This window comes from Neospora caninum, chromosome V (genome assembly GCF_000208865.1).
Source record: "Neospora caninum Liverpool complete genome, chromosome V".
In the NCBI taxonomy this organism is placed as follows: domain Eukaryota; phylum Apicomplexa; class Conoidasida; order Eucoccidiorida; family Sarcocystidae; genus Neospora; species Neospora caninum.
This window is the reverse complement of record NC_018391.1, coordinates 2,206,920-2,221,056: the sequence shown is the minus strand read 5'-3', so window position 1 is coordinate 2,221,056 and position 14,137 is coordinate 2,206,920. Positions and strand designations below refer to the sequence as shown.

Below are 14,137 nucleotides of genomic sequence, written 5' to 3'. Positions count from 1 at the left end.
ATAAAATCGGAGTCCGAAAAGACAGAACCTTCGTGAAATAAAAAAAATAGATTACGGGTCTCTGTTCTTTTCTGGTGCAGTATGGGGACTCTGATTGTTTAGTAGAAACAAACGCTTTCCGAGTGCATTTGCGGTAACGTTTGCGTGATGCTCCGCGGCTACGTCACAAATAGCAAAATACAATGCGTAACAGTTTTGTGTTTTATCCATGAAAAAGAGTGAAACAGGTGTTGAATTTTCCCAGCGTCCTTCTTCTGGGGTCTGCATTGATGGCGGACTCCCGAGACAGAAAAAGTCGAAATACAAGTTTGTGTCTCGTTTGCCCCTGAGTGTCGATCCGTTACCGTGAAACAAATCTTAACATCATGTAAGTTCATTCCTATGGTATGTTATATGCATAGTGTATATTACAAACATGTGCTACATAAGAATAAGTTCAATCTTCGTTTCTTTCCCACTGCATGCTCTCCCACTGTTCAAAATGCTTTGCATTTTCCTCACCAACGCGCCCGAAAAACTCTTACAATAACATGTTTTTGAAAGTCGAACACACTTTGTCCTTAACCAGCAAAAAGAGTCTTCGCTTGTGATGACGCGCGTCTTGTCCAAACATTTCCCTTTTGATGGTTTCCGTGTAGACTTCGTCTTGCCCAGCAGTCAAACATACGTTTCTGCTGCCCCGCAGAACAGATCGGCCTCCGGTACAGTTCTTCGTCCTTTCGATTGACATCCCTTTTAGATACATTCATGGTCCCGAACTAAGATCAGTCATTCCTTTTTTTCGGTTTTTTGGCGTTGAGGTATATTTGCGGAATACAGCGTGATCGACTGGAATAGATCGGCAGCTCCGAGGGTTGCTCCATCTACACGCATCACCCCCATCAAACACACCGTTCTGCCTATCTCTGTTTAGGCGCATATATATATATATATATATATATATATATATATACCCACAGCTGTGCGTGCGGAAAACCGCCTGCTCGCACGGGTTATGTGTAGGAACGAGAAATGCATTTTGTTTACGCAGAAACGACAAGGACGTGCGCGTGTACAAGTGGTAGCAATCCCTCCTAGTTTGCGTGCAGGAAACATAAGATACAGACGCAGGGACGGTTTGTTCGGCATCAGTCGAAAAACAAATGGTTTTCGCTCCTGTGCTTTGTGAGCTCGCAAATTCTAAGAGTTGTATACGACGTCTTGTCCATTCTCTCCGTGTGGGTTGCTGAACGTGTCTCCACCTTCACGCGGATCTGTGGATCAGCTGGTTTCCCGTTGGTTCAGTGACGGGTAAGCCTGTTTCGGTGTGTAGTTTCTCCCCGCTGACGTCTACTGTGCGCAGCTCTAAAGCGTTTGGCCTCGGCTGCCTTCAACCATCGACCTTCGCTCCTAAACGGGAGCAGTCCCTTCTGGCTATTCTTCCCTCTAAGACGTTTCGCTGGTATCTCACGGAGATCTCTCCGATGCAGCCGTGTTTGTCTGTTCACACGGGGTCCCCTTTCTTTTGGTTGCCTTCCCTGCCTTCGCTTTGTCTCTTCCCGAACGCTTCCTCCTCTTTCGCCTTCCTCCCACCCGGCCTGCGCGCGCCCTGTCCTTGCCTGTGTACTTTTAGTCTTCATCCCCCCTCACAGTTTCCACATCTTCTTTTTATGCGCGATGACGAGGAACGCACGGGATCTACCACATCGGCGCCCCGCCGGGACACCCACGCCACTTGATTCTTCGTCACTCTGCGGCGAAGAACGTTTAAAACGCAGCCCTGAGCGCTCTCGACCGGAGGCGGCCTCTTTGCCTCACTGTGCCCAAGACGTCGCAGAAGAGAGATCATCCCAGGTTCGTTGTGCTACCGATGACTGCAGCGACCAGCCAACTGCAAGCAATACGGAACTCGGCGGGAGCGAAAAGGCGACGAAACCCTCAACAATCCCTCTATCATGGTCGAGCGAAAATGCCGAGGCAGAACGTGGCACAGGCTGTTCGACGGCGTGCGCCGCGCGCCACGGGGAGGACGAACGAAAAACAGAGAAAAGAAGGACAAGCAAGAGGCGACGGGGACCTGGTGCGGAGCAAGGCCGCCTCGCGCCACATGGCAAGGACGAGAAAGCGGAGAATTACGAGGAGGAAGTAGCAGCCGAGCACCCCGGGACAATCCAACGGTCTGCCCTGAGACGCCCACGACGAACCCCGCGCGTGTCCCTACCCCCCAAGAAGAAGCTGCGATCGATGGCTTCCTCAGACCGAAAAGCTCCTCCAACTTCCCCGTTGTCTCCACTTCAGGAAGCTCCGGAGACAAAGACTCGAGACGCTTCCCATTCGACAGATTGCTTCTCAGTTTCATTCTGGTCTCCAGCGTCGTCTGGTCAGTCACCTCGTCCTCTCGGCAAGGAGCGGGAGGATCTGTTTAAGGAACGCGGGGCCCGGACGGACGGTGGTGAAGCGGATAGAGAGGGTGAACGCGATCAAGGAGGCGAAAAGGAGCCTTACACCTCTGACAGGGAATCAGGGGGAGAAAGAGCCGCCGAATCAACCGGCGACCGGCTACCACTCGCCGACAGAAAGGAGCAATCACAACAGGGATGCGCCTCAAGCCAAGGGAGGGTGCAACGGCGCGAGACGTCACGGAGGAGTCGCCATGACGCGCCCCGACGAAGGCTCACCGAGACTGGCTCTGCGAAGCCTCCTCCAAGACGGAATTCCCGGGGCGACACGAGCGAACCTCTACTTCAAACTTTCCTTCGGAGGTTCCTACAGCCTCTGAATCTCGAGCTAAGTGCCTGGGGGGATGAGTGCTGTGCTCGCCAGCTGAAGCAGTATGGGGCCAGGGCGCAGGAAGGAGACAAGGGAGCGAGCTCGAGGCAAGCGACCGAATCGAAAGAACGTCGCCGGGAAAGGACAGAAGAGAGGAGAACATCCGACATCGGGAGGGACGGGCAAGACAGCGACGGGGAGGACGGAGAGGACAACATCTTTCCCTATGCCCCCTGCTTACCTGTGAAGCTCCTCACTGAGGCCTACACAAGTAATGCAGGACACTGGCCATCACTGCAAAACGCGACACACGTGCTACCCACCTTCCGTTGTTCATTCGTTTGACACCCTTTTACTGCCTACTTCGTCCGGCCCTCGATACACACGGGAACCCTCTTCTTCGCTTTGGTGTCTTGTCATTAGGCACACAGTCGATAGCCCCCCGAGTTCTTTGCACACGCCTTTGGGAAGCTGTGGAAGCGATCCGTCCGTGTACATTGCAGGCTCCAGCATTTTCCCAATGCCGTTTCGTTTGGGCTTCTCTCGACTTATACCCCCTCCTGCCATATATATATATATATGTATATATATATATATATATGCCTATTTATGTGCATTCGTGTGCGTGGTTCGCCCGTTCCTGGTGATTCGTCCGTTTCTCATTTTGGAGCCTTGGGATAATCTTCTTTTCTTGGCTCTCCTGTGTGTTGCGCATTTCCTCAGTTATTTGGCAAATGTCCGTGATGGACCCCCGATCGTGTCGCGTCTCCTACTGGCTCTTCTGCTGTCTTCTGTACGTCTTCGCCCACCAGCGCCTCTTTCACCGGCCTCGCCTCATCCACCTTCTGCACCGTCTTCTCCCTTCAGCGTCTCCATCGTCCCCATCTGCCTGCGCTTCTCGCTCCTCGTCCTCCACTTCTTGCTCCTCCTCTTCTTATTTATCCTCGTTTTGTTCCTCTTGTTCTTCCTCTTGTTCTTCCTCTTGTTCTTCTTCATCCTCTTCTTGTTCCGCTTCCCGGTCGTCGGCTTTGGATTCCTCTTTTGCTGCGTCGAGTTCCTCTTCTCGCTTGTCAACCAGCTCGGCTTCCTGCCTGGGAGCCCTGAAGACGAAGGGCCAGCCAGAAAAGACGGGCGAGGCGGGACACCAGGAGCCAACCGACACCGAGAAAGAAACGAGTCTCCCCACTTCCGACCGCCGGGAAGAAAAGACAAGTCCAGACTCTTCTGTTGCTTCTTCGTCTTTCTCTGCTGATTTCGTGGCGCGGTCCTCGTCGCCGCCTCCCCCTGTTGAGTTTGTGGTGCGCGTCGTGGGCATTTGGCGTGAATACCTTCACTTTGCGCATGCACTCTGCAAAATATTTTCGCCCGTTCACGACGCGACTTCTTCCTTCCTACGGGCCTCCTCGCCCCACGCGTTCCGCGCTCCTGGTCACCTTTGGAAGCCTGCCCCAGTGGGTCGGTCGGACCAGGCGCCTTCTCGTCCAGGCGCCCGGTCGCAGGCACCGCGAGGCGTATCGTCGCAGCCTCCAACGCACAGCTTTTCGACCGGGCGTTTCCCGTCTTCAGATGCTGCCTCGGCGTCTTTTCCCTCTGTGGCAGCGGGCGAGCCGGCTGTGGAGTCCTCAGTGAGGAGAACCAGTGGAGACGATGCGCATCCTGTCTCAGAAGAAGGAGCGGGAGAGCGACGAGGCGAAGCGGGATACACGGATAGCGCCACAGTGGACAGAGGGCCCGCTGCCCTGAGGTGTTTGCGGGAGACCCAAGACGCTATCTCGCGGAATGAAGGCCCCGCGTGTTGCACACATCCGAGCGCAGACAGAGAGAGCGAAGAGGAGCACTCAACATTTGTCACTTTTTCGCCAGCCGCCGTCGCCACGCTCGTGTGTCAGAATCTTTGCTCCCCCTTTTGTGGTTCTTGTCGAAGAAGAGTCGAGGCGACGCGACATGCAGCGCGAGAGCACGACGAGCGACAGGAAGCAGAGCCCGCCACGGGAGACAATGATGGGACTGGCGAAGGCCTCTGGGCGGAGAGGAACGGAGGCAAGAGTCGGCACACAGACAGGATTTCTATCAGTGCTGTGGCAGCGTCGGCAGCCGCAATGCAAGATGCAGCGTTTCCTCTCGACGTCGCAGCGTTGCGTATCTTTCGATCGCTGGTCAGTCTCTGGATTCACCTTTTGGACTCCTCGAAGGATGTGCACCTGCTTTGATCTCCAGTCCATTTCTGCCCATCTCCTAATGCGGTTCCTTGTGGTTTCCGGACCGTTCCTAGGGCACCCTGGAGACCTCTACCGACTTGAGAGTTTCTTGGCTTATTCCGCGGCGCCGTCGTGTTCGTCGGTCCGCTGTGGGACCGTACGTTTCGGCGCCTTTGTCGAGAATTCACTTTGCGCCTGCCACAGTACAAAACCTCGCTTGGTCTCCGGCTTTTCGTTTTACTCAGGTTCTGCTCAGCTGTCCGTGTGTTGCTCCGCTTCTCGGCTCCCCTCTGCATCTCGGCTTTTCCCGGTTTTTGTTCCCCTGTTCGCTCGTTCAGCCTTGGAGCGGTCCCCCGTCTTTCGTCCCGTGCGTTTCCTCTGCTTTTGAGAGAAACCTATTCCCTGGCTGCCTGCCTGGTTGCCTTTCTTCTGCCTTGCGCGGTTTGCTTCGCGCAGTTCAGTGCAAGCTTCGACTCTTTCCGGGATCTGCTCTGTGCCTCTCGCTTTTCAGCTCAGCCCCGCGTCCCTTCAGGTCCTACGTGCGTCGGTCAACTATTGTCTGAAGGAAAAGCGCGTCCAGGCTCTCCAGTCTGTTGTCTTCCACCGAATCGCCCACTTCGCTCCGTCGCCGGTTCCACCCTCGTGTTCGTCTCCCTCGTGCTCTCCCTTCCCTGAGCGCACTTCCAGTCCGCCGTCGATCCCGCCCGCCTCACGGTCGCTCTCTTCTCCGAGCGGTCCGTGTGCACCTCTCGCTTCGTCCTCTTCTGGTGTCGCGCTCTCTGCTGAGAAGTCGCGAAAGAAACCGCGCCTGTCGCTTCTGCGCGCGCGGAGAAGGCCCTTCAGCAGAGAACTCGGGACGCTTCCTGCCTCGTCTTTGTCCTCGTTTGCCGCGCCGTCGCCAGGCCTCCATCCGCAGCTTCTGAGAGAAGCTGTCGTTCTTCTCAAGCGCGTGGCCGACTACGCAGTCCCCGTGCGTCTTCTGTCTCTGCCTTCATGGGAGCGAGAGCAGCGGCGAGCGGAAGAGGCGCGAGAGAGAAGAAGGCAGGGGAGACTTCTCTCTGCTACCTCAAGCGCCAAGCAACAGGAAGCGAACAGGCACGATGGGAACGCGCTGGGGGAGGGATTTGTCCCAGTGGAACAAGACGGCTTGAACCGCCAAGAAGCTCTTGGGCGGAAGTGGAAGGATACGCCGGAGACACAGGCCGAACCGCACAGAGCCGCTCAGCCGACAGCGAGTTCAGCCTCCACCGTGCTGGAGCCGAACCCGGAAAAGGACGAAAACGGAAAGCCTGCGAAACGGAGAAGTGGAGAGATTGAGGGAGGCGGGAAAGAAACTCGAAAAACACGAAAAGCCAGCAAAGGCGTTCCCTGGGGCGCACCGCAGTGGATCGCTGGCGGCCACACCAAGAGCGTTTGGGATGGCTGCATCAAGGAAACAGAACGGTTCAACTGGTGGGTGATCGAGGAACGCGCCGCGACGGCTCTCGGCTGTCTCGACGGCGGGACGTTTCTGCTCTTTTTCTCGTCGAGTCTTTATGCTCTCCCGGACCGCCGCAGCTCCCCAGCTTCTTCTGCCCGTGCGCCTCCTCCGTCTCCCGTGCTCCAGTGTGTTTAATGCTTCTTCCCTTTCTGTCACTCCATCTGTTTTGTCGATCGCCTTTTCCGTCGCTCCCCCCTCGGCGTTTTCGCGTCACGGTCTGCTGGCAAAGGCCGATGAAGGACAAAAGCACATGCGTCTCCTTCCCTGTGTTGGTGATCTAACCCTGTAGGTGGCTGATGCGAAAGGCAGGAAACTTTTACTTGTCCACGGCAGCGAGTCTTCTCCAGAATCGGCGCCTGCCCCTTCCGGTGTACGTACAGCTCGTCCTCCATCTTCTTCAGGCTGAATCGGAGATCGCCGCGCAATGTTTCTCGCCGAAAGCGCGTACGTCGTGGCCGTTTCTCCTTCTGGATCGTGCCCAGTGAAGGCAGACACGTTAAAGGAAGCGGAAACGAAGCATGTTTGACGTCTCTCTGACCCAAATGCTTCGCCCTTACTCGCGTCCTTCTCTCTGGCTCTGCTCTGCCCACCTCCACTTTGCGCTGCCCTCGTTTCCCTGCTGTGTTGTTGACGGGCCGAGGGCGCCTGAGTTGTCGTTTACGCTCCTGATCGGTGCTTTCTCCTCATAGGCTAGTGACGCGTTTGTCCCCTCTCACTCTCTGCAGGCGAGGGCCTTCAAACTGCGGTTGCTGCGGCGCTTCTCCGCTTTCCGATAGAAGGCGTGCTCAAGCTGCCACCCGGAATCAGCGCTCTCTTGACATCTGGAGATTGGGAAAGTACACCCTCCACATGGAACAAATGCGACTATATATTCTAACATATATATGTACATAGATATGAATATAATACACGTGTGTAAATATATATATTTACAGGTGTACGCGTATTTGTACCTACATTTATGTGTATGCTTTCAGTGCGTTTTCTGTATTGCCCTTCGTGCGTTGAGCCTCGACAGCAGCCGACATCGAGAGTGCGCTGCCGTCAGGCGCTGGTGCTCTGTTGCTTAAACTTCTCTAGAGGCGCGGCGCCCGTCGCTTGCATGCGCATAGTCCCCTGTGGCGAGGTGTAGGCAAGCCCTGTGGAAACCTCGCAGCCTCGTCTTCCGAGAGCCAAAGAGTGGAGGATGCTTGCCGTGTTCTCATCAAGCCCACAATCCATAGTGCAGGAGTTGGTGATAGGCGCCTCACCGGCGGTAATGCTTGCACACGAAATCCTACATATATATATATATATATATATATATATAGATGTAACTATATGGATGTATAGTCATGCACCTATTCACTTCGACGGGTTGGTTCTGGAGCTGTGTCTTTCCTGCCAATATCTACTTCATGTATACCTCTCTATAGGCGTTTGTTTTTATGTGATGGTTTCGTTGTGCACGCCTGTGACTGTGTGTCTGCGTGGCGTTTCGTGTTTATGATCTCTGCTGTTCTCTTCCAGCGCTCCACTCACTCTTCACCGTTCTGAGACGCTGGCCCGAAGACGCGCTCGCTCGGTTTGTCGCCGAGTGTCGCCGTCACTGGTTGTCTCGGTTTTCTTCGGCATTCGCGGTGTCTGTGTCTTCTCCGATCTGTTCGGCCTCTCCCTGTCGTTCCTCTCCAACTTCCTTTCCCTCGCTTTCTGAGGACCCTCGTTCATGTGACGCTTCGTCGCTCGTCGCCGCTTCTGTGGCCTCTGCTCTCCGTTCTTCGACGAGGACTCCTCCCTGGTGTCCAGGCTCGCCTCCCCTTGGGCCTCGGTCCTTCTCTGTTCTAGTCGACAGATTGTCTTTCTTGGTGGCGGAACGCGAGAAGACAGAGGAAGACTTGACACGGCACCTCTCTGGCCACGCCGCTTTGCGCAAGGCGCGAGACGAAGTGAGAAATCTCACCTCGCCTCTCGTTTTTGGTCCGTGTGCGAGACGCCTGAATCCGGCGCCTCTCTATCATCGCAAACGTGCCTATACATCCATTCTCCGCCAAGCACTCTTCCATCGCGTCGTTACGTGCTCTCGAAGGTCCAGAAGCCATGGGATCTACCGGGTGAAACACGGCTCTCCTTTACACACAGATGCAAGATTCCATGCCGCTCACGGGGTTTCGCCGCTTTCGGTGGGGACCGTCCGGTTCCGCACGACGACGCCTGCATGCGCAAAGGCGTGACGTGCAGACCCAGGATGTGCGACTAGAAGTTCAGGACACGAGGCGAGACACGGAAAGCGAGATAGATCAGGCAAGAGACAGAGTGTGAGGGAGAAACATGTGAAAGGGAAGGGACCGGTTCGAAAGCGAGGAAGACGGGTGCGTGCGCTGGACTGGAGGGGGGAAGACCTGGTGGAAGAGCCGCTCAGGAGGCAAATGTTAGGCACCCCTGCGTCCGATCCTCTCGTTTTGCCGCCCCTAACTTCTCAGGCTTTCGAGACCGTGCTAAACGGCGCTGATGTTTCCAAGCTGCTCTCGGCTTCCCGAATCCAATCGGTTGCCTCCTCGGGTTCGTCGTTCGGCCTCTCCTATTTGTCTTCTTTCCCAAGTTCCGCGAGACTGCCGCTGGGCAGTGCGCCTTCTTCCTCATCTGTGTGTCACCTTGGAGATTGCCGGACATCAGGTTCTTCCGCCTTCTCATCGTCTTCACCATCCGCTTCTCTTCCGACGTCGTGTGGGGCGGCACCGCCATGCAGCGCCGAGGCCAACGTCTCTCTCTCGCCCTTCCTCAAAACTCCCTCGTCTTCGCTGTCTGCCTGCTGTCTTTTTCTTCACTCGATGCTTCGCCGCACAGCGTCTTCGGCCACGCCTGCTCCGTCGCTTCTCCTCAGCGCCGCCGTTGTCGACTATATTGACCAGAGAGTGCGCGAAGACGCACACGCCTACGACTTGCATGCACAGACTTCGGAAACACGGCGTGCCGCGGGAGGAAACCCGCCTGCGTGCACGGACCACAAGGAGCGGAAAAAGAGAGACTTCCTCTCCGAGAACAGGCGCGGCGACACAGCCCGAAGACACTGGCTGGTGAGACGCCACAGCCGAGCATGCGGAAGAATGGAAACCTGTGCATGCGCAAAAAAAACGAGCTTCTATTCATGGATGTTCCAGCCTAGACAGTGTACGGCCATACAATTATCTCAGCGTGGTGATATGGGCATACGCTGGCGGCCATACGTCTTGCTTCATATTTACATATATATATATATATATATATGAATATACGTATGTACATGTATATCGATATGTGTCTATGCATATATATATATATATATATATAGATAGATAGATAGATAGATAGATAGATAGATAGACCTATGGGATGGTGTCTCGAGACGCACGTTTAACCTCCGTAAGTGACCGGGCAATGGGGATGTACGCGATTCGCTGTAAAGGGAGATCTGGGTCTACATAGTGGTGGCACTGCCCCATTCTTGGGACGTTTGGAGTTTTTTGACAAGGCGAGAAGAGAAAAGGGGAGGCGGTGAGCCCACGCCGCGATTCGATAGCAAGCTGTTCGGCGCAGGGAAGGAATTTGGAACTGCCGGCACCTGTGTCCAGTTCCTGGCTGTGCCTCGTTCTGTGCCCAGCTCCGGGTTCTTGCCTGTTTTCCTCTCTCCTGTCTTCTCCCATGTTCCTGTTTGTCTCCTCTCCTGTTCGTCTGAAGACTTTCGCCTGCTCGAAACAAGGTTGGGGATTCTTTGTTTGGTCTTCGTCCGCTCGTTTCCATGTTCCTGCGCGTTTTCACTCGTCCGCGCAGGCCTTGTCAGGTTCGCGACGCCCTCGCTGGCAGCCTTGGACGCGTGCACAGTCGCCCCTGCCCTGCGTTTTCCTTCCTTTGTCTCGCCTCTTTCGTTCGTCTCTCTGAGGCCACTTTTCCTTTGCGTTTTTCTTCACCGAAGGCACACGTAGACGCTCGACCCGTCGCGGGGAGGCTCTTCCGCCTTCACACGCTCGCGGGTCGCCTCTCTGCCCTCTTTTGGATGTTCCTCAGGAGAGCATTTGCCAAGTCGTGCAGCATCTGCAAGACCGCGAAACGTTTTGTAGTTTTTTCCGCCTTCAGCTAGCTCGGCGCCTCCTCGGCAATGCGCTTTGCGTCCCAGACCTGTCAGGCTATCTCCCTTCGAGTTGTCAGCCTTTTGAAGCCGCTTCTTCGCCCCTTTCGTCAACGGCTCCCGGCGCATCTCCGACGCTCTGTGCGGTAGCGATTTCGAGCGACGCGCAAGACAAACCGTCAGGCGTACAGGTGGATGAAGAAAGAATCCAATCGGACGCAGAGCGTCTTGCACGAAGGCACGATCACGCGGGTCGGCACACAGACTGCCACGGGGGTAGGGACAAGCAAGAGGTCGCCGCCGTCAGCGGAGTGTCTCTGCCCCAGGACAGCGCTAGTGGCAGGCGCAGCGAAAAACTCCTGCCGAGGGGCGAAAGCAGAAGGGAATCGGGAGACTCCCCAGATAACGACGAGACAAAAGCGAGGCGTGATGAGACGGCCACGAGAGAAAACGAACATCCAATGTCGAGAGGGACGGCGAGGTTGAAGGGGGACACCGAAAAACGGAAGCGGCGGTCGGAGCTTCCATTCCGAAGCCATGCAGTTGGTGACTCCTCTTCCCGTCTTTGTGGCAGGCCTGGGGAAAGTCCCGAACTGTACAAAGCAAACGAAGGAGAAGCAAAAACTGCACACGGGTGGCGGGGTCTGGAGGCCGTTGAAAAGGAGGAAATTGACAGGGAACCGAGAGAGGTAGTGCCAGGTCTTCCCAGCGGAGCGACAACGAGAGAAGACGGGGGCGGGGGGACGAACGAGAAGCGCGCCTTCGGTAGGCGGAGCAGAAGGGACGAGAAACGGGAGAACGCGCGACTGAAGAAGGAGCAGCAAGTCGCACAGGCCGTTTTAGATGCAGCCGGCGGAGGCCTCGGCAGGCAACAGGAATGGTGGAAGTTGCGTCAGATGTTCGACGACCTGGAGGTAGCCCCGCGCGTGACAGCGGCGTTCGAGCAGGCACAACGCGAGCAAGAGAACGGACGCACGGACGGGAAAGAAGAGCGCACCATATGGGACTACACGAGGAGTCGGGGCCTACCGGAAGGGGCGAGAGCCGAACCGGACAGAGAAGATACAGAGGCCCACGAACGCGCAAACCTCCAACCCGACAACGCGGCGAGACACGCCCCAGAAGGCAACTCTGAGAAACCTTCTGGCGTTTCGAATTCACAAAGCCGCATGTCTCGATGCGAAAGTCTGCGTGCGCCAACTTTTCCGTCCGCTGATGGCGCGTCTCCAGGCTGTGCTCGGCCCTCGTCCTCGCCTTCGTCTTCCACCTTTTCCTTTCAGCCCCTGATTCTGACCCAGCACGCGTGGTCCCACGCACTACCTGCTTGCGACCTGTATCTGCCGTCTCGGGCGCCGCCTCTCTCTGCGGCGACTGAGAGCGCGCCGCCTAACGGGGCTTATGCTGCGTCTTTTTCGGCTTCTCTGGCGAGCTCTCCCTCGTTGGTCTCCCCGCCTGCGGCTGCGCCCAGAGCGCCCGTCGCTGCTCCAGCTGTGAGGGGCCCAGTGGCGGAATTCGAAGAGACACAGGTTTCCCTAGGGCGACCATCGGCGAGGCAGAGCGGGAGTCTTTGTCAGCCTGGTTCGCTGGAAGACGACACGGAAAAGACGGAGGAAGCAAACAGCGACGACCGCGTCTGGGTGATGCGAGTCGGCGACCTCTGGCTGCCCCGACGCCTCGGACTTCCTCTACAGGTAAAAAGGAGAACAGGAGGAACGGCCCAGCGCGGAGCGACAGCGTATCGGACGAGTCGAGAAAGAACTGCGGGAGAGACGGAGCGCAGTCTTCATCACCATCCCAGTTGAGAGTCTAAGCGGAACCGAGGAGAAATCAAAAACAGTTTGCATTTTCAGTTTGTTTATGTCGTCTCTGAGTTCCTGCTTCCCGGTATATCGCCGTTCTCGTATCGGGAGTTCGGAGCTACGTGCTCAGATGCTTGCTGCAATCGTTTCCGGTCGCATAGTGTGTCACTAGGAGCTGCGATTCGCTTCTTCCCGTTCAGGGTTCCAGGCAGAGCCTCGGGGTTCTCGCCGTCAGTCTGCACTGCACTCCTGCGGTGGCTGTTTCCTCTGTTCCACTCTTGTTCTGGCTCGTGTTCTGCTCGACGTTAACCGTGCTCTCTCCTGCGTTCTTTTGTGGCCTGGCTATCCGCAGAAGTTTACGGAGTTCTACAAGGCGCGCTTTGCCGAGCGACGTCTCACATGGCACGTTCGCCTCAGTCGCATGCAGCTTGTCTGCTATCCGGACAACAACGCGACTCGGAAGCAAAGCCAAACGCGAGACACGCCGGATGCTGCCTCTCCATCTACTCTGCTTCTGAACGTCCCTGCCGCCGTCGGGTGTATTCTTCTTCTGTTCAACTCGTAGGCCGCGCTTTTGTGTACAAATGCATGCGTGGACATTTGTTCGTTTGGCACACATGGAAGTTGCTACTTGGGGGTAACCATATATATATATATATATATATATATATATAAACGTATTCATATGTGCGTCGGTTGGCATGCAGAGAAGTAGAAGGAGACGGGCAATAAGCATGTGATGTATGAGGAAAACCGTAAATACCCCATATATATATATATATATATATCGGTATAAGGATGTTCGAGGATTTCAATTTTTTGGCCGGTTTCACCAGTAGCATGAAACGGCCAGTATGTGTGTTCATATCTACGCACACGCGTGAATAGTTTATGCCGTTCCGCACTAAGAGCTCCTCTGTATGTCTCCTGTGCTTCGGGTGACAGCCTGTTGTCAGTCCCCTGAGATTCCCTCTCAGTGGTTGGGTTGAGACGTCGTGGAACCATGTGAACAGTGACTCATCCCCCCTCCGCATCGGTGACTTTCCTCCTTTATCTGTCTTGTTGTTCGCTTCTCTCCCTTCGCTGTCTCGCCACTTCTCTTTTTCCACTGTGCACTCTGTTTTTGCCCCGCAGGCGGACGTCTCTCTCGTTGACAGCGGTATCCCAGTATACAGGCCTCTCTACATGGGAGATAAAGACACTCCTCCTCGCCCTACTCACCCCGCATCAACATATGCTTCGCCTTCGATCACCTCACCTCAATACGTTGGGAGAACAGTGCGCAAAGACCAAGGGACACGGCCTTTCCAAAGAAGAACGGAGCTTGGCCCTCATCGTCCCTCTCCCGAGAGAGAAAGGATACACTTGGCAGGTAGAAGCTGATGAAGAAAAGCGACGAGAGAGATCTAGGGAGCAGCCAGAGGCAAAGGAGAAACAGCGAGAGAAGGAAGAGAAGATCGACGCTACACCTGGACACAACTCCTCCTCACCCTGTGCGTCCTTGCTCAAGTTATGGGGAACGTTAAGTGAACATGAAGACACGGAGTTCTGTCTGAATGAGGCATTCTTCGCCATGCCAAGAGGAGAACGAGCAGTCGTGGATATACACCCAATCGAGGTATGCATGCCGCATAAAGCAGACGCCGAAGAAAAGGTAGACCCCGCACGCGTGGAAATTACACAAACTTTCTGCAGAGTTCGTCTCCGCACTCCGTAGCGGTTCCCCCCGCGCCTCCGACTGGCTTTCTTTCTTTCCATCTCTTCCATTGCCTCGTTTTCGTCTCGTTCATTCTGCTCTCGCACCTGATTTTTCCGATTCGGGTTCCGCTGA

The 14,137-nt window shown here is 55.5% G+C and overlaps 2 protein-coding genes across 2 annotated transcripts; both read left to right on the top strand.

Moving 5' to 3' along the window:
• Positions 1-4,941: 4,941 nt before the first annotated feature.
• Positions 4,942-6,561, top strand: NCLIV_014840 (conserved hypothetical protein; the record flags this gene model as incomplete). The annotated part of the gene is made up of 2 exons (XM_003881673.1): positions 4,942-5,103; positions 5,458-6,561. 2 exons carry the CDS (start codon positions 4,942-4,944, stop codon positions 6,559-6,561), a joined length of 1,266 nt encoding a protein of 421 aa, XP_003881722.1.
• Positions 6,562-9,233: 2,672 nt separating this feature from the next.
• NCLIV_014830 (conserved hypothetical protein) lies at positions 9,234-12,871 on the top strand (the record flags this gene model as incomplete). The annotated part of the gene is made up of 4 exons (XM_003881672.1): positions 9,234-9,479; positions 10,516-10,559; positions 11,082-12,198; positions 12,659-12,871. 4 exons carry the CDS (start codon positions 9,234-9,236, stop codon positions 12,869-12,871), a joined length of 1,620 nt encoding a protein of 539 aa, XP_003881721.1.
• Between the last annotated feature and the right edge of the window lie 1,266 nt (positions 12,872-14,137).